The sequence below is a fragment of the Carassius gibelio genome, chromosome A2 (assembly GCF_023724105.1).
Source record: "Carassius gibelio isolate Cgi1373 ecotype wild population from Czech Republic chromosome A2, carGib1.2-hapl.c, whole genome shotgun sequence".
In the NCBI taxonomy this organism is placed as follows: Eukaryota; Metazoa; Chordata; class Actinopteri; order Cypriniformes; family Cyprinidae; genus Carassius; species Carassius gibelio.
In genome coordinates, this window is record NC_068372.1 from 6,716,875 (window position 1) to 6,735,586 (window position 18,712).

The 18,712-nt window shown below is 35.9% G+C and overlaps 2 protein-coding genes and 1 long non-coding RNA gene across 3 annotated transcripts; 2 read left to right on the plus strand and 1 right to left on the minus strand.

Moving 5' to 3' along the window:
• Positions 1-755: 755 nt before the first annotated feature.
• LOC128025329 (annexin A13-like) lies at positions 756-6,605 on the plus strand. Its single transcript, XM_052611578.1, has 11 exons — positions 756-916; positions 1,581-1,656; positions 2,527-2,621; positions 2,911-3,081; positions 3,223-3,256; positions 3,397-3,476; positions 4,188-4,256; positions 5,103-5,204; positions 5,293-5,368; positions 5,520-5,632; positions 5,733-6,605. The coding sequence occupies exons 1-11, from the start codon at positions 902-904 to the stop codon at positions 5,850-5,852; spliced, it is 951 nt and encodes a 316-aa protein (XP_052467538.1). The 5' UTR covers positions 756-901; the 3' UTR covers positions 5,853-6,605.
• A 1,622-nt stretch (positions 6,606-8,227) lies between these two features.
• Positions 8,228-12,103, minus strand: LOC128023174 (uncharacterized). The gene is made up of 4 exons (XM_052610645.1): positions 11,323-12,103; positions 10,528-11,054; positions 10,282-10,348; positions 8,228-10,205 (listed from the first exon to the last, which is right to left on the minus strand). Exons 1-4 carry the CDS (start codon positions 11,858-11,860, stop codon positions 8,695-8,697), a joined length of 2,643 nt encoding a protein of 880 aa, XP_052466605.1. The 5' UTR covers positions 11,861-12,103; the 3' UTR covers positions 8,228-8,694.
• A 2,596-nt stretch (positions 12,104-14,699) lies between these two features.
• Positions 14,700-16,372, plus strand: LOC128023190 (uncharacterized). The gene is made up of 3 exons (XR_008186020.1): positions 14,700-14,832; positions 14,998-15,158; positions 15,546-16,372. It is a non-coding gene; the product is annotated as an uncharacterized LOC128023190 (long non-coding RNA).
• The last annotated feature ends 2,340 nt before the right edge of the window (positions 16,373-18,712 follow it).

Below are 18,712 nucleotides of genomic sequence, written 5' to 3' on the forward strand. Positions count from 1 at the left end.
GCTTAGTAACCCTCTTGAAGCGCCCAATAACGTGCCTGATTAATATTCATGAGCCAAGTCTTCAGCACTTTGGTGTGATGTGGATGAATGAACGCTCTCAATGTCAGAGAACAGGTCATGGACCAACACAATTCTAGTCTTTAGATTTATAGAGTAGAGCGGAATTAAAAATAAATAACATTTATTAAAAATCACCACATGCATTAGCGCACATGATATAAGAGTGTTTGCCTTAGTCAGTTAGAATCAATGGTTAATCATTGCAAATGTGAACCAGTTCTTACATTAATGCTGAAAATAATATTTCTATTCATTAAACAAACTGATTAATTTCTTGCTGTTCACGCAGGCCAAGAGATCATATGCACGCCTCTGTTTTCTTCTTTTAGCAATTGCTTCCTATGTGTATTACATCTCATTTTTTAAATGTTGTACTGTTGTGCTTTTTAAAATGTTGTACTGTAAAAAATACATTTTAAATAAATATTTGTGAATCTGCTGCAAGAAGGAAACATATATTCCAAAACAATTAGTATTCTCGTGCAGAGAGTAGGTTGATGCTGCTGGGAAACAATTAACAAAGACTTTCTTGTCTTAAATCAAATGATTCTGCTCACTAAATTTTGTATCAGCCTACGCACATTTGTTTCATTCCTGCTGAAAGAAGAAAGATACAGTTCAGTTAAATAAAATGGAGATATATAATAAATAACGCTTTACTTTTCTGTTGAGAACATAGTTAGTGATTTAAAAAATAATAAATTATAGATTAAAATCGGATAAACATGTAAAGTGTGTGTGACGTCACCGAGAGTGACGTCGGGATGCGGAGTAAAAAGATGCGTCTCCGGGTGGAGAGAGCAGCACGCGCGCATTCAGAGACTCACATCAGCATCACAAGATGGGCAACGTTCAAGTGAGTAAAACAAGTGCAGTTTGTCTCTTTCTCTCACTTTTCTCAGTTTATTTCACTACATATAACGGCATTGGTTGTTATTAGTTTGTTTTAAGGTTGCAGCAAATAAATAGACTAAATAAAAAAAATACTTACACGCAAACTAGTTCCTCGCATGACATTTTGATGTTTTATTTAGATGTTTAAACACTTTAAGTACACGTTTATTATTAAAATTTAAGAAAATAAAAAATGTAGTTTTCCATATACACATTTTATGTTTACTATGATTTCTTGTGTTTTACTGTGATTTGAGCAGTGTTATACTCTCTTAGAGGAAGAGGGATGTTTATAAAGGAATAACTGTTTCTGTTATCAATAAGTGCAGACTGTTGTTATGGCAGTGGGCGAGGCAGAGGAGCTTCCGCTGTTCCCGTCCCTGCCCAGAGATGCCATGACTCAGCTGTGTGTGTTAGATACAGAGCCCTCCTCCCCCACAGACTCTGCTGCAGTGATCTCATGCACAAACCCTTCAAAAACATGCTAATGGACTCACGTCTTTTGACAATACAACTAGGAGTGAACTGCTTAGCCCATTTCAAAATCTGTTGATGCAAAGGTCATTTAAAACTGCAGTAGTTTAGTTGCATGACACATGATGTTTTTTACACAACCTTCATTTCAGCCCACAATAACTCCTTATGAGGACTTTGATGTGATGGCAGACATCAAGGAAATTCGTAAGGCCTGCAAAGGAATGGGTAGGTCGAATAAAAGTACCACTGACATAATAAATGGGTGATTGTTTTCTTTTTAACTTGCAATATGATGATATATGTGACCATAGGCCACAAGTCTTAAGTGCCAATTAAAAAAAAAAAGCTGAATAAATAAGCTTTCCGGTGATGTAAGGTTTGTTAGGATCAGACAATATTTGGCTGACATTCATTTATTTAAAAAAGCTGGAATCTGAGGGTGCAAAAAATCTAAATATTGAGAAAGTCGCCTTTGAAGTTGTCCAAATTAAGTTCTTATGAGAATCTATTCTTATGAGAATATTGCTATAGCAATGCATATTACTAATCAAAATAATGTTTTGATATATCTACAGTAGGAAATTTACAAAATATCTCCACGGAACATGATCTTTACATAATATCCTAATGATTTTTGGCATAAGAGAGAAATCTATAATTTTGATTTGCTACAAATATACCCCAGCGACTTAAGACTAGTTTTGTGGTGCAGGGTCACATATAAGCACTTCTGGAGTCTGCATGAACCAGAATTTGTGACCAGCTTTACTTCAGTATTCTGATGGATTTCCAAGTGATACTAAATGAGAAATAAATAGAGACGAGGCTTGTTTTTAATACTTCTAGTCCACATATCCATAAATTGCTCTCTCCAGTGAAGAAGTCATCTTGTCTGAATCAGGAGAGAAATATGTACGGATCAATCACACTTTATACTTCATTTATATGTTGGATAATTTGGGAGTGAGTAAATGTTCAGCAAATTTTCATTTTTGGGTGAACTCTTCCTCCTTTAAAGAAGTTTTTGATCTTAAACGGTGAGTTGTATAGTCCGCTGGAGGAATGAAGTATGAGCTCATGTCCTGTCGCTCACAGGGACAGACGAGGAGACCATCATTTCCATTCTAGCACACCGCTCTGCAGCCCAGCGGGTGGAGATTAAACAAGCCTTCTGTGAAAAATATGATGACGTGAGTCTAAAATGCCAGCTCATGACAAACACAAGTGCATACTTAATCAAACTAGAAAGTTTTGTACTAAACCTTTTGATGTTCTTTACATAACATCTTTAGTACTAACTAAACTGAGTTTGTATCAAATTGACATCAAATAAAATCCTTGAAAAGAAAGCTGTAATGTCTTTATATAATATGTAGGCTACTGCATATCATAATTCACTGATATGTTAAAATATAGTGAATCAACATACTGTACATCTATTTGAGTTTTGTTTTCTCGGTCTGTGGTCACTGTGTCAAGGAGTTGGAGGAAGTCTTGAAGAATGAACTCACAGGAACCTTTGAGAAAGCGATTATAGCCACGCTGGACCCTCCTCACATCTTCATGGCTAAAGAGCTGAGGAGAGCCATGAAGGGTGCCGGGACAGACGAGGACGTGCTGGTGGAGATCCTCTGCACCAGCACCAATCAGGTGACTCCTCTTTAGACACAGAGATAGTCATTACAGTTCAAGGATCAAACAAAGCTGAAAAGAAACCTTTACCTGATGGTTTATCCTGACGTATAATCATCACTTCTGTAATACCATATATACCATATATTTTATTAACAGGATATTCTGAATTGCAAAGAGGCATATATGTTAGGTAAGCTTTGATCAGATATATAATGTTCAATTTATGACGTAATGGAATAGACATGATTTATTGTTGAATCATTATTGTGACTGTAATATAATAAAAGTAATTCCTGATTGTAGTCATATAACAGATCTTTTGATCATCAGTGCATGAGCGAGATCTGGAGGCTGATATTGAAGATGACACTAGTGGAGAAGTGAGGAATCTTCTGATTTCTCTCCTACAGGTGAAATATACACCAATGAGCTTGGTCTGCTTCGACTGTTTTGCACTCATTTATGGAAGCTTGTTTATGCCATGCTTGAATTCTTTACTTTTTTCTCGCAGTACTGAGAAAACATCTCACAATTCTGAGAAAAAAAAAGTAATTTAAGTAAACTTTTTATTATTATTATTATTTTTACTTTTACATCTCTATTATTACTTTTGTTTCTCAGAGGTTTGAGTTTACATCTCACAAATTTTTTTTTCTCAGATTTATAAGTTCTTTGAAAACTTTGAAATTTTGTTTCCACCACGGAGTAAAAAATGTAATTGTGACTTTTTATCTCAAAATTTCTTTTTAGAATTGCATGTTTATATCTCACAATTCTAATTTTAGATTTCATTATCCTGACTATTTGTCTCTGAATTGTGAGGAAAAAAGTCTGAATTGTTAAAGATAAAAAGTCAAAATTAAACATTAATTTTTTTCACAATAATCTCATGGCTAAAATGTTTCGTACTAACTTCATAGTATTAGTAATAAGATGCAAAACGTAGGACACCATTAATACTCTGGTGCAGAATTCCTGCTTAAGGAAGATATTTTTATGTTAGCATGCAACAATATCTGAAGTTATAGTGCAAAATTAACCAGGAAAAAATGTATCAATACTTGAAGTACCAGGTATTGTAGTTAATTGTTATTTGCTAAAGAACTGCCCTTCACCTGCAGGCCACCAGAGATGAGTCTTATGAAGTGGATGAAGCACTGGCAGAACAAGATGCAACGGCATTGTTTGAGGTGACCTTTGTCTGCTCTTACATATGTAGTTTATAACTCGTTCTGTATTCTTTTATACAAGTATATAATTTTTGGGTTGCCAAGTACATGATTTTCACACAGAAATATTTTCATTATTCCATAAGATTTCAGTCTTTCTTTCTTTCTAGTATTTATAAATATACTTTTAAACTATATTATATTATATTATATTATATTATATTATATTATATTATATTATATTATATTATATTATATTATATTATATTATATTATATTATATTATATTATATTATATTATATTATCCACTCCCTAAAGCAGTCTCAGTCTTTTGATACTTTGTGTTGTTGTCATGAAATAAAACTAAAACTTTTAAAAATAAATTTTGCTGAAATAAAATAATATATTAATATTAGTTAAAAAACTTAACTTGAAATGAAAATTTGATGATCTCCCTTTTGTCAAATAAGTGAAATAAGTAAGCTATAAAACAAAGTACTAAAATTAATCCAATTAAAATAAATTAAAGCTAAACAGAAAAAAAAGTAAAATAAAAATGACAAAGGCACACAACAAATGACTTGAACTTAAATTAAACTTAATTGAAACTATTCAAATAAAAGAAATAGTAATAAGTACTGTAATAGTATTTAAAAATGTTTTGTTTGTGAACTTGACATTTTTTTTTAACTAAGTAAATGTTTATTGCTGCTAGATACAAATAAAAGGAGATTTAAAAATACATAATAGGGGCTCAGAAATCTGTGGTATATTGTGTGTTTTGGTTTTGGGATATACTTGATTGGCTTTTTGAGTGCTTTTATCAAACATATATTTGATACATATCACTTGTTGTTTTTCCACAGGCAGGTGAAGGCCGCTTTGGAACAGACGAGTCCACTTTCACCTACATCCTCACTCACAGGAACTACCTACAGCTTCAGGCCACCTTCAAGATATATGAAACTGTACGGTCAAACTGCAACTATATACCTATCACAGCTTTACAGGAGCCATTCTTTCTGAGTTTCTTTCTCTTCTGTTTTCTTTCCATAGCTCTCTGGAACAGATATCCTGGATGCGATAGACAGCGAGGCTACAGGAACATTAAAGGACTGTTACATTACTCTGGGTAACTATAACCGTTCAGACTATTCAAAAGCCTTTAGGAAATTCGCTCTTTTGAATCAGAGTCATATTGCAGCTCCTAGGAATAAAACAGGACTTCAGGTGTTTGGTATCTACCACACAGATCATAAAGTGATTTGGTTTTGTTTGAACAGTGCGATGTGCTAAAAACCCGCAGCTGTATTTCGCCCGCCGTCTGAACGCTGCCATGAAAGGATCCGGGACAGACGAGGACACGCTCATACGTATAATTGTGGGACGCTCTGAGGTAGAGATTACTATGGGCTAGATATCACAAAAAAAGAATAATAATCCATGATAGTACTAGAAGTAAAGCATTTTCTTTTCCCCTTCACGTTCACTTCCAGGTGGATTTGGAGACCATCAAAGACATGTACTTGGAGAAATATGACATGACCCTGAAGGATGCCCTGAGCTCAGAGTGCGGCGGAGACTTCAAGCGCCTCCTCATAGAAATACTTCACTGAGTCACCGTCAGATGGAGCCAATAACTAACCCTTACTGATGAAAGACAGTCCGTACAACACTGCCAAAAAAACATGTATACGCTCACACTCTGACTCTACAAGAGAACTATGTTTTCTCATTTTGTCATCAGTGCAATTTGGAATCAGGTTGTAATCACTTAAATACAGTTTGGTTAACAGTTTCCCAAAACTAAAGGGGTGCTCCATTTGACAGTTTTAGCGTTTTTATTGCAGTAAATTTGACTTCTGCATTAACTCACTACACACGTGCCTTGAGAAAGTCATGAGTGAAAGCTCAGTACTTCATCATCCGTTTCTTACAGGACCAACCGTGGAGCACGAAGGGTGATCCTTTATTTAATACTCTGTCTGTTCACACATGATGTTTGTAACACATCTATAAACCAAATATGTAAATGTATGGCTGACGACTTTAGTATTATAATTGTACTAGTTATATGCTAATAGTTATAATGACAATACTAATAATGCTTCAGTCCTTGATAATGCTTTGTAACTATTCATATTTTGAACAGCAATGTTATGCGGTGGGGACTGTTAATATTGTAAAGCAGCGGCGTGAACTTATTGTTGAAATGCTTCAGAATATATCTGTTTTTGAAGATAATTGAAAATGACTGTGGATTGAAGAAACTGATTAATATTATCAGGTTAGAGATCAATATCTCACTAGTGGTCAAAGAGTATTGAGAGCACATTATCAATAAAGCATGCTAAAGTAGATTAAACACACCCCTGTTGTGGACTCTTTTTTTATATATTTCGATTTTTAAAAGAATAATTATAATAATAATTTAGTTTGTTCTTGCTATGCCTAAAGACAGGAGATTGCAAAATATATCATATGGGCCATATAAAAATATACAGATTTTATTTACAAAAATGTAAAACTATGAATTGTAAATCCATGTATATATATATATATATATAAAGTATTGTTATGAAAATGTAGCTATTTTATATTGGGAGTTTGACTAAATAATCTCTGGGAAATCATTTATGTACACTTTCTGTCCTCTGAAAGAAATCCAAGTCCAAATAACACTAGACTTCAAAAACAAACACACAAATACTGAATTATTTTCCAAATATCTTCTTTTGTGAAAAACATAAAGGGTTAAAATAACACGAGAGGAATTAAACAGTTTAAGAATGGTTGATGAATCTACTCTAGATACATAAATTAAAATGATATAATATTTGAATAATTTAATAATCTGTTGACACTTACAGCCTGAGGACACTTTACCAAACCCTTAGTGTACAGGAAGGAATAGAGAAAAACGAAAGAATCCAAAACTTCAAGCTCCCCCAATTAAACTTAAACATTTCCACATGTTTCAGTTCAAGTCAACACATGCAGGCTTCAACACATCAGTAGTATTATCAGCTCTTCTAACACTGAACACCTGTACCGTCACTTCACCACACATTTAACCCTCGCACTCAGAAAAGGCCACAAGGTTCACGTCATCTGTCCTGACAGAGCAGACTCGATTCACATTTCACATGTAATATCTAAATCTTTACACATTATGTTACTACCATTGTACACTATTCAAAATTCTGTAGAAATGACGATTATTAATACGTAGCTAATTAAATTGGCATGTCTTGTTTTCCAAATCAATGGGATCTGTACAAATTCTAGTTAAATCGAATTTTACGCATCTTTTTCTTTTCTTGAGCACTAATTCATTTCTATCCGTGTGAAGTTTTGGAGTGGGGTGTATGGTGAGTAGCCATAATTCAGTGCTTTGTGTTGGCCCTTTGAAGGGTTCGTTCTATCACAGTCTTCTCCTTGTGGAATAACTTTAAATCAACATCATCTTCATGCTGCCAGTGAAGCTTTTGATATTTACCATATGACTTGGAAAACCACAAGTTGCTTCCTAAGATTATAAACCTATTATCAGTCTTATAGATTTAGGATATGGTTTCTGCTATGGTCTTTTTATAGAAATATTAAAAAACTGAGGATGAATTTGATTTGGTATTACTGATGTCGCTTGTAATACATGAAATGTCATAATTTCATATTTAAGAATAACAACGTTATAAATGAGGCCAGAGGGCTACTTTTATTCTGTTTTATATAAAAACCTGAATATTAAAGAACACAATCAAAGCCATCTGGCTCTGAGTGCCACAAACACCTGGATTTGATTCCCACTGGAAAATGTTTACTATCTTTTTCTGCTTCTGTCGTGCAAGGATCTATTGACATTAGAAAAAAGCCTTGAAATTAAATCCTGCAAAGATGTAATGAATGGTTATAATAGTAATCAAAGTTCTGTGGTCAATTATAAAATTCTATTGGAAATTCTATTATGAATTAAAAACAACAACATATGACACTGAATGTTTTATTCAAAGACACAGGCAAGAAACAAAACATGCTGTACGACATACACTCAGTTATGAGGAAAACAAAGAAAATAATTCATGAAATACATTGGGAAAATGTTGAATAGAACTGGCAGATGCAACAACTTTAATAAGATTAAACCATACAACAATCTATCACACAAAGATTTGTAAAAAAAAAAAAAAAAAAAAAAAAAAAACATACACACAAAAAGAATCTTCATATTTTCCCACTTTTTGTCCTCAGCAAAGTTTTTAAAAAGCATACGTGAGGACACAATGCTACTTAGAGCAGAAATGTAATATGAAGCAAACTTTTCTTCTTGTGATATTTGGTTTTAAAAAATGAAACCAAATCAGAAGCGCCTAAATAAAAACATATGTTAAAATGCATAAAGAGTGTAAACAGACCAACATGCTAGCTTGATGTCATGCTAGCTGAATCATGCTATGATCATGCAGCTGTCCAGAGGATAGACATGCTACTTCCGGCATCATGGGAAATTTGGTTGATGCGGCCTCTCACACAGTCCACTGTAGCAAAGATCACAGTGCCGTTACGCACCTGGAATGATGCCCTGAGTCCCACACTTGCCCAAATGCTCCCCTCTGGCATATGTCCACCAATCTGTTGAGCTACAGGGGCTGGCTGAACCCCCTGAGACCCGCTCTGTTGGAGCAAGGTGAGTTTGATTAGACTGCATGAGTGGATAAGACGCAGATCTAAAGCCACACTCGCTGTCCCTGCTTCCCGAAAGATGAAGTCTCTGTGATCTTTGGTTCCAGCAAGTGCAACTTGTGGAACCGCTGGACTTGTCTGATGGAAGAGCAAGGGTTTATTTCGCACTGCACCAAAGGGGAGACCTCTCCTGGACACGGAGGCTGACAAGGCAGTGGACACGGCTGAAGGGATCCACACCAGACTGAGCATGCTAATCCCAGAGTCGTCACCGAAGTAGCGCACATTGCACTGAGCGGGTGCAAGGATCTCAAAGCTGAGCATATCCCCAGAATCCACAGTGGTGGCTGCCGACAGAGATACAGATGTGTCTCTGTAGTGAACCCCAGGTTTAAATGCACGGGTCAGCTCAGCACTGCTTCCGTTGTGGTTCACGTATGCAAGCAAGTTGAAGCCCTCGGTGATACAGGCTTGACCCATGGAGTACAATGCCTGCTGGAGGACAAACTTCACAGTGCCACTTTCTCTGAAGCGCACCCCTCGATTGTCATGGGACAAGCCTACCATGTAGGGGTCAGAGATGGATGACGTACGGAAAGCAGGGCGGTAGTTGGTGTGATAGTGCGCAGAAGCAACAGCCTGAGCAGTCATTACAACCGCACCTGTGTCATGGGACAACCAGAGCAAGCTGAAAGGTGAGATTAGGCTGCTCTGAAGGTGCACATCGTCCTTGTCTTGGCTACACTGGTTGGTGGCGCTCTTGAGAGTAAGGTAGAGTACATGACCTGGCTCCACAGCAGCTGCTCCACTCACGCTGGTGCTCTGGAGAGACTTCCCCTCCCGATGCTCCAAACGCATCCCACTCAGATCCCGGCCTTCATCTTCACTGGCTTTTAGTCGTAAACATGCTTGAACAAAGCTGCGGCAGCCATGTTTTAAAGCAAGATTATGGTCAACCCAAACAAGACCATGCTGGTGAAGAACTATCCAGCCATCAGTGCAGGAAAGAAGACTTCCGTCACTGTTACCACGGATGTGAAGTTGCTTATCAGGAAGCTCACTACCCTTGGCCAGGTCAACATTACCAGACCAGGAAAGAGAGAGCTTGCTTTCAGAGGGGTTGGCACAAACCGCATCATTCAAGGCCAAACATGGGGACGTCATTGGCTGAGAATCGCATTCTGTACAGGCTTGACACTCTTCCATCTCAGAACTGTAAAAGTAAGAGTGTCCACACATCCCGGCGGCTGCTTCCCTCTCCGACATCCCGGAGCAGCGAAATCCCCCTGAAACAATGCATTGTGTTTAATCTTCTAAGAAGTAAACCTTAACCAACTCTGGACGTCTTGGTAGCCAACCTACCTGGTGTGTTGAGGCACTGGTTGCGTTCTTTACATAAGTTTGGTATCTCTAGGCATTCGTCTCTGTCCTATTGGGCAATTATAGTCGTTACCTTGTATTTGTTCAAACCGATTATTTGACTACAAGCTGTGTTTGCATAAATGACATCAATTCTATTTGGCTGCACTATGATCAAAATGATCCTTTTTAAATTCACATTAACCTCAATTACAGCATTTTGGTACAGCAATAGAGCAGAAGACGTACCTGGCAAATCCTGTCAGCATGAATTGAACACTGAGCCACCAGAAAGAATCCTGGAGGGCAAACAGTACATTTCTCACAACGTGGCCGGTCTGCGCTGAAGTCACAGTACTCATCTGCTCGGCAGGATCCACAGCCAGGTAGAGGTCTCTCAGCATCTGTAACACTGGCATCCATGTTCATCTTATGCATTGCAAAGGCCTCCCGAGAAAAGGTTCTAACCTGGGATTGGAGACCATCCAAATGGCTCTCAATGACGCCCTGTGGACCTCGTACAGATATCTGTTTGATGCTGTCAAGAAGAAGGTTGTATTGGGTCTTGACTTCCTCCATCTTTTGAAACGTAACCCGTTGTTGGTCCAGTATTTCTCTTTGGTGGGCTAGTAGAGTGTGTTGCTGTTCTCTCAGCGTGTTCTGAAGTTGCTTAACTTCAGCTTGCTGCCTCTGCAACTCTGCCATCAGTTTATCCTGACCGCTCGCCAAGTGCAAATGCAAAACTAATGCATCTTCAGAATGGACCTCATTTGTGCCTGGTCAAAATTTAAGGAGAAAAATTACTTTTTATTTGAAACGAAGCTTTAGATTAGAGACACATTAAATTATTGATAACATGCATGCTTTAATATTGTAATTAAATTGACATGCTTTTACAAACTGCCTGAGGGAGCAGGCAACAATTCATCATGTAATCAATTTCACATGGCCATGACCTCATGGTTTGGAATTTAAAAGTGTATTACTATTTTTATAAAAATGAATGATTGATATCATAACACCAAGCACCCAATCACTGTTTACCTGGTTTGATGTCGCATGTTAACTGAATTCCAGTTGATGGCCCCCTTCCAGTTCCCAGCTCCGGAAATTCCCCCAATACTTGCTCGGCTCTGTCCTGCATGTGGTCAAAAGAAAGGCTGCTTCTTCCAACAACTGACCCTGTGGTGCAGGCATCTCCGACACAGGAATGCTGTTTGGGATCTTGTCGCATCCTTAGAGGTAGTTTACATCCGATTCCCTTGCAAACATTTGTATCATTATTTGTTTGTCTCGGCGAGCTATGACAACCTCTTCCCGTGCATCCATGTGGGTTGAACACCTCAGCTGTGATTGTCCTTGGATTTACTTTCGGACTGCCAGACCTACTGTGCTGCGGATGTATTACCGTGTAGGGAACCGATGGGCGTCTTGGAGCATAAATTGAATATCTGCTCTGGTGATCAGGTGTTCTGGATGGAGACCTTTGGCAGTGCACTCCTGTGCACATTTCAGGTGCACTTTCAATTTCTCCTCCACACATCATCAGACAGATGAGAAGTAAAAACCTCTGAACTTCCATCGCAGCTTGTGGACAGTGTAATAGAAAAAATGGAAAAGACACATAAACCTGGTTCTCTTGTAATCCATAGAATGAATCAGAGCGGAGCCAAACACATTGTCCACATGGTCAGTTCCGACAATTGTTTCCAAACTGTGGAAACAAAAATGTGAATAAAACGGTTAAAGCAGTTATAATGTCTGTCTGGAAGGTAACGTGTGCTCTGAAACCTGTGGTGGAAGTTCTGAGGAAATGTCTATATGTGGCATTCCACACACTTAATTGGCAACAGGTTTCCCCAAGCCTCTGTTAACCCATAGAGTTCCCAGATATGATACGTTTTCATGTCAGCTTTAACTGGAAATTTACAAAGAATTTTAAAATCTGCTCCACATTAAAAAATCAATGTAGAGAATATAGCTTTATCGTGGCATTCGATGCCCACAAAAATGGGTATTATAATTCAAAGTGGAATTTGAATCATTGACCATCTCATCAAATATATTATTATTTATTATTGTTATTGTTTTGGTTTTTCATTACAGCCATAGTTCACCCCAAAATAGAAGTTCTTTCAGTTTCTTTCTTCTGTTGAAAACAAAATAAGATATTTTGAAGAATGTTGGTAACCAAAGAGTCGCTGATAACCATTTATTTCCTCCCAATTCTATGTTTCTTTGTATGTAAGGAATATGTTTATTATATATATTTAACAGTTTTCTTAAAATACGTCAATGCCAATGGAATATGTCATCATTTGAGCTCTTTCACATGCTAGTACAGGGTTAATGTTTTGCGTAAGCATCTGTAATTACAACCAACATCTTTAATTACAGCAGACATGTGTTTGTTTTGATCTGCCAGCCAAAACCTGCTTCTGGTGTTACTTCTGACAACCATCAGAAGCAGCTCCCACATGTATACGTCTCATCATACACACCTCTTAAATGCAACTGATGTGTAATGCATATGAAGTATTTACACGTTTGTGTCCTTATTATGTCCTTTTATGTAACAGCTGCTGTTTGATTAGCCAGATGCACTACATTAAGACCATCACAAGCACACTAAATACAGAATATAATATGACATACATTTTTGATATAATAATATATTAATTTGCATTTCTATTTTAAAATTTTTAAAGCTAAAGGTATCTGTTTGGTCATTTGAATTACCATATTTGAGTGTTTCATATTTCTTTTCATAATTTTTTTGTAATAGTGCATGCATTTTTTTCCCAGAGCATGTGGCCAGATGAGGCTCCAAAACACCTCAAGCCAGGATCCTGAAGATTCCCCAATAAAACAAATGGATGGAGAAACCAGACCTGGCTGTGTATATCCACTGTTTTCACTTTGCTATGGTAATGAAAGATGTTGTCCTCTCTCTTCAAAGTACTCATTAAAGCCTAATGGATGTCTGTTTTTCACTTGCATTCTTTTTTATGCTGCTTGTGTCTTTTATGGCTGCATGGTAAAAAAATAAAACTGTATTATATTTTTGGGAAATAATTTGTTTTCAAATTCGTTTCAATTTACTGTACTAAAGTTTGTTTCACATTTCTTGCTTGATCCTAATTCAGTTCCTTGCATCATAAAATACAAAATTATACTGAGCCGTAGTATTATTCCTGTGGTGTGCAAAATAATTCTTTTTTTTATATATATATATATATATATTTATTGTCTCATATTAATTATTTTAACTTAACTTTAGGCTATACTTTACATTGTAAAATGTTTATTCTTGCAAATGCAGTTGGCAGGATCTTTGTTGCACTCTGAAAGAACACTGATGAAAACAATGTCTTAATGATTCATCAGAATAAATACAAAGTTCCTTTTCAATTGTATATCAAAGTAAGACCCCTTCCAGCTATGAAACGGTTTTCATCAGAAATTCCAACCCATTCTCACTCCAAAGGCGTCAAAAACCGAAGCATGGTCAAGCGCCCCTAGCGTCACTTTTATGACGCCAAATGTGCCTCTCGGCGTCGACTATCGAAGCACTACGACCTTCATTGCTTTCAGTGGGAAACTTTTGGCGTCAGAATTCGACACGAGGACATGAGATGTTTATCGCTATGAAATCACGTTCAAGAAGTCTCATTCAGCACACATCGCGCGATACTTGCTATCAGTCCCACAGTTTGGGTGAGTAGTCGTATATACGCTCTTTTAATGCCTTTTATCAAATGTATTCTGTCTTTATTAATCAGATTAGTGCCATATGTTTAATCGCTGTATTATATCGGTCATCCGCGGCTGTCTTTGAGTTTCATTGCGTTTAAATAAATGAACACAGCTGCTAATTAGTGTGATTAAACTCTATCTGTCACGTGACGTGCCATAGACCTTCTATCCGTTTTATATTATTATTAATTTCAGGATCAATGATGTAAGTTGTATTTGTAGTAAAATCATGGTAATCACGACACAATAGTAATAAATGAAATGTGAAGTTAAAACACAGTAAATTGGACATTAGTAACTGTAACTGTAGTTTTACTATGATATATTAATAATCAATACAACAATACAATAATCACCAAACCAGCTATGTTTGTATCACTGTAATGTTAGTGTTTTTATGTGCTTTTATATGACAGATATCACAGTAATCATGTGTTCTGTACCATGCTTTTAATACCTTTTAATGTGAATCAAAAAAAAAAAAAATCAAATTAAAAATAAATAATAAAACATGTATTTTTCTATCTTGCAGTTCATTCATATCAGTTTATATATATATATATATATATATATATATATATATATATATATATATATATATATATATATATATATATATTGCTCACAGATCATTATTAACATTCTGTATATAATTCAATTTTATTTTCTCTCCCTTTTTTTATTATTTTTATTTTTAGCTGAAAAGACGTAAAGGCAGTCAGCCCAGTGGTGTTTCTGGAGAGGGATTCCTTCAGAAATGGAGAAGACAGAAAGCTGCGGAGGCAGATATTTGCAGCAGTAAGTCTGTGATAGTTTGTCTCTTTTATCAAAAATTCCTGCTGTTATAATTTGTACAGCATTTGTTGTTTCTTAAACTGTTGCACTGTCCAAATACCCACACTTGCCATCTTTTCACTTGACCACTTGATTACTTATTTGAAGTCTTTCCTGTATTTGGCCTAGTGTTCGAGTGAGCATGATGACCACGAGTGTGTGTCGAACTTTTCATGACCTGATGACTGTGTTTCCCAATCCTGATCCTGGAGAACCCCAGCACTGCACGGTTTTGGCGTCTCTCTTATCTGCCTTGGAGTCTTCACTGATGAGCTGATGAGTTGAATCAGGTGTGTTTGATCAGGGAGACATCTCAAATGTGCAGTGTTGGGCTTCTCCAGGACCAGGATTGGGAGCCACTGCCTTATGGGACACTTATGTGTTTAAAGAGATTTTTAATATCTAATTATCAATATTTCACATACTGTACTAAACACATCACAGTCTTAATAATCCAGTTTAACACTTGTATGATATTGTACAAGCCCCAGGACGGTCTCATCTGACACTATCAAAAGAATTCATATGACTATAGCTTGCTATTAATTACTTGCTTTCAATAATGGATTCATTTAACATTTAATTTTACAGCATCTTTACAGAGGCTGCTTTTATGGTCTAAACAAAACACAGTGTAATGTATAAGTTGAATGTAATGTAATATTTCTGTTTTACAGGATTGTTTGAGGATAACGCTGCAGTTCTCCATCATGCACAAGGACTCACCTCGTTAACTCTTTATCCCCCACACACACAGATATGGTCCCTGGATCAGTGATTAGACTTTGCAGTGGTTTGATTTTTGCAGAAGATGTAACTTTGTTTTATTTATAAGCTCATAATGAATACATTACAGAACCAGTGATGAAAACAATAGTTAAAAATAGTATTTTTCGTATTGATAAAGCATTTTGTTCTCTTTTTCAAGCTTCATACAGTGAACTTTTTAGACTTTAATTAAGAGTTTTAGTAAATGAGATATTCATACACAGTCATCCCCTAGCTCCAGTTATGAAGTGAATTCATGATGTTATGTCAAAGCTAGCAGGTGTTTGTTTTCCTGAACACTTTCTCTGTCTTCCATTGTTCAGACAATCAGTGTTTATTTGATGCTGTGCTGATTGAGTTTTATAGATGATATTGCACACTTGACATGCATGTCTTCATGTTGGTTTTTTTGTGAGTTTGAAACATTTACATTGTGTTGTATAACATTTTGGTCAATTTTATTTTTTTAATAAAATTGATCTTTTTCCAGTGTTCTCTGAAAGACATACTGTATTTACTGTTTTGTTTTTTAATAAAAGCATTTTCATTTGCATACTGAAAATAGTTAATGTTTACAACATAACTGCCTTTTTATTCTTTATGGTGGCAAAAACGAGCTTGGTGACAGAGGATGCAGTGTAGTAATTTGGGCATGTTGTCTTTAAATGAGTTTGACATATCAATAAATAATGGAAGATCCTTACAAAAATATGCATGTTTATTATGCTTTATGTATTTATTTGTTCATTCATTCATTCATTCATTCATTTATAATTTCTGTTTTTATTCCTAGGGTTCAAATGGTAGAGAATGGTAAATCACAGAAACACAATTTTTTAACTTTAAAACACAATGTAATATACAATGTAAATTTTAGAAGCACGTCATTTGATTAGTAAATATATTTGTCTTTGGTCAAAAAAAAAATAATACAAATATTAAAAATGTGTCTTATATTTAATGAGAGGAATCTATCTCTTGGATACAACTGCGACTGCTGGGCATGTGCACATCAATATTGCCCAATTTTTGTCAAGCTGAACATGGGAGGAAGGTGAAGACGTTAATAAAACAGAATCTAATAAGTAGCAAGCTTAATCTATTGTTAACCGAATCTATCCCTTCAGCCGAAAAACGAAAGACATCTGTCATACATGGATAAGGAAGTGTGACGCTGCTGCTCAGCTTTGATGTCATTGGCTATGACTTTTCAGGACAGTCTGTGGTTGGACTATCTTTTAACCCATATTAAACAGCGCATCATGTTAAAAAGTATGTTTTGCTCCTATCATCACATTAGTAATATATTAAGTCAACAATGAAGTGTTGCTATCTTGAGAAAAATGACATCTTTAGCGAGATCCTAATCCTAACCCTAAGCATAACTTCAATGAACTACAAAAACAGCCCCCTAGTGTTGCCTTTCTATAGACAGAACGACGGAGGCTTGTGGGTAATGTAGTTTAAAACTTTTTATTAACGAAACTAAATTATTTATTTATTTTAAGGTAAACTGGATATCTAAATATGTTTATTGTGCAAACATCTGTGATATATTTGAGAGGCAGGCTGAAATGTGGTATTTTACAGTGAGCAATATTTAAAATGCTTTTATGCCAGCTTTCCACTTATTTCTGAAAACTGAGCTCAACATTATTTTATCAGCATAGCATAAGTAATAATCCTGCCCATTTTCTCTTTGATATGTTAATTGGACTCTGATTTACAGCCATTTGAAATGTACAGTTTTGGGCTCTTCCGGGGGGTGCTACTGGGCCCCTGGGGGTAGCAGGGCAGTAAAACCTACATATATGTATTCTTCTCATCATGAACAACAAACTGAGCTGAGTCACATTTATATCTGACAGTTTTCACAGTCCTCTGTTTTCTATTCTATTCATCATGGCTATTATACCTTTTGACAGGACATTGTGAGGCCATCTGATGAAACATGGAAAAATTATAAAGAAATGATTTAATAATGAAAATAATAGATTATTTCTTTGATTTTTTAAGTAAATGGCAAGAAATATAATGGATGAACCTGCAACAACTTGCCATTATCTATTCCCCACTGTAAAGCAGTAATCAAGGACAATGTATGCACATTGTGATACTTCACTATTACACAAGGACAAATTCATGCAGTGCTAAGAATATTAATTTATATATATATATATATATATATATATATATATATATATTAGCATTATATATAACTAATTAGCCGAAATCAGTGTAAAAATGTCCTCCTCACCCCCATATCTTGCTCCTCATGTGCTGGACATCAGTAATGTGCGTGCTCTTGGTTTTAATGCAGTACAAGATCCACGTTGATCATTCCTGCTACATTCTCAGTTATCCCTCAAGTGTTTGTAACAATAAAGCCCATGCCACCATCTGGTAATGCAGAATAATTAATCTTGTAACTCCCTGTATTTCACAAAAAATTTGCATATTTGTTACTAAAATATAAAAAATTACTTTCTGGTGTACTGATGTCCCAGATGTTATTAATCCGATCAAAAATGTTCATGTCTTAAATAAAAAAATAATCCCAATAATTAATATGTAGTTTTTCCAAGTCTAAAATAAACACATATGAGCCTACCTAGTAAAATGATGTATTTACCAAGAATCTTCAGAACACAATATTCACCATTTTCATTTTATTGAAGCATAGACTATAAAGTTGATAAAGTAGCATCAAGACAAATAAGATTCAATGAAAATAATTATCATCAAAGATACATTAACCTCATATATAAATCAGTTCACACAGATGAGTGATGAAATGTCCTTAAAAGTCACACAGTCCCATCCAGTCAACTGTGATACAGATCATGTGATACATATAAGACATGTGATACTGTTCCAGAAAATAATGATTCCCATCATCATATCTAAACTGGTTTCATCTCCCCATCGTGTTCTTCTTCTCTCGTGTCTGGAAACAGTTTGTGGTTGATGTCCAGCACTGATGTGGTGTAGCTTGTTCTCAGCCAGAGGATCTCTCAGTCCTAACATCCCAGACCTGGTCAAAGTGAAACAAACAAACAATGCAGATGAAGTTGTT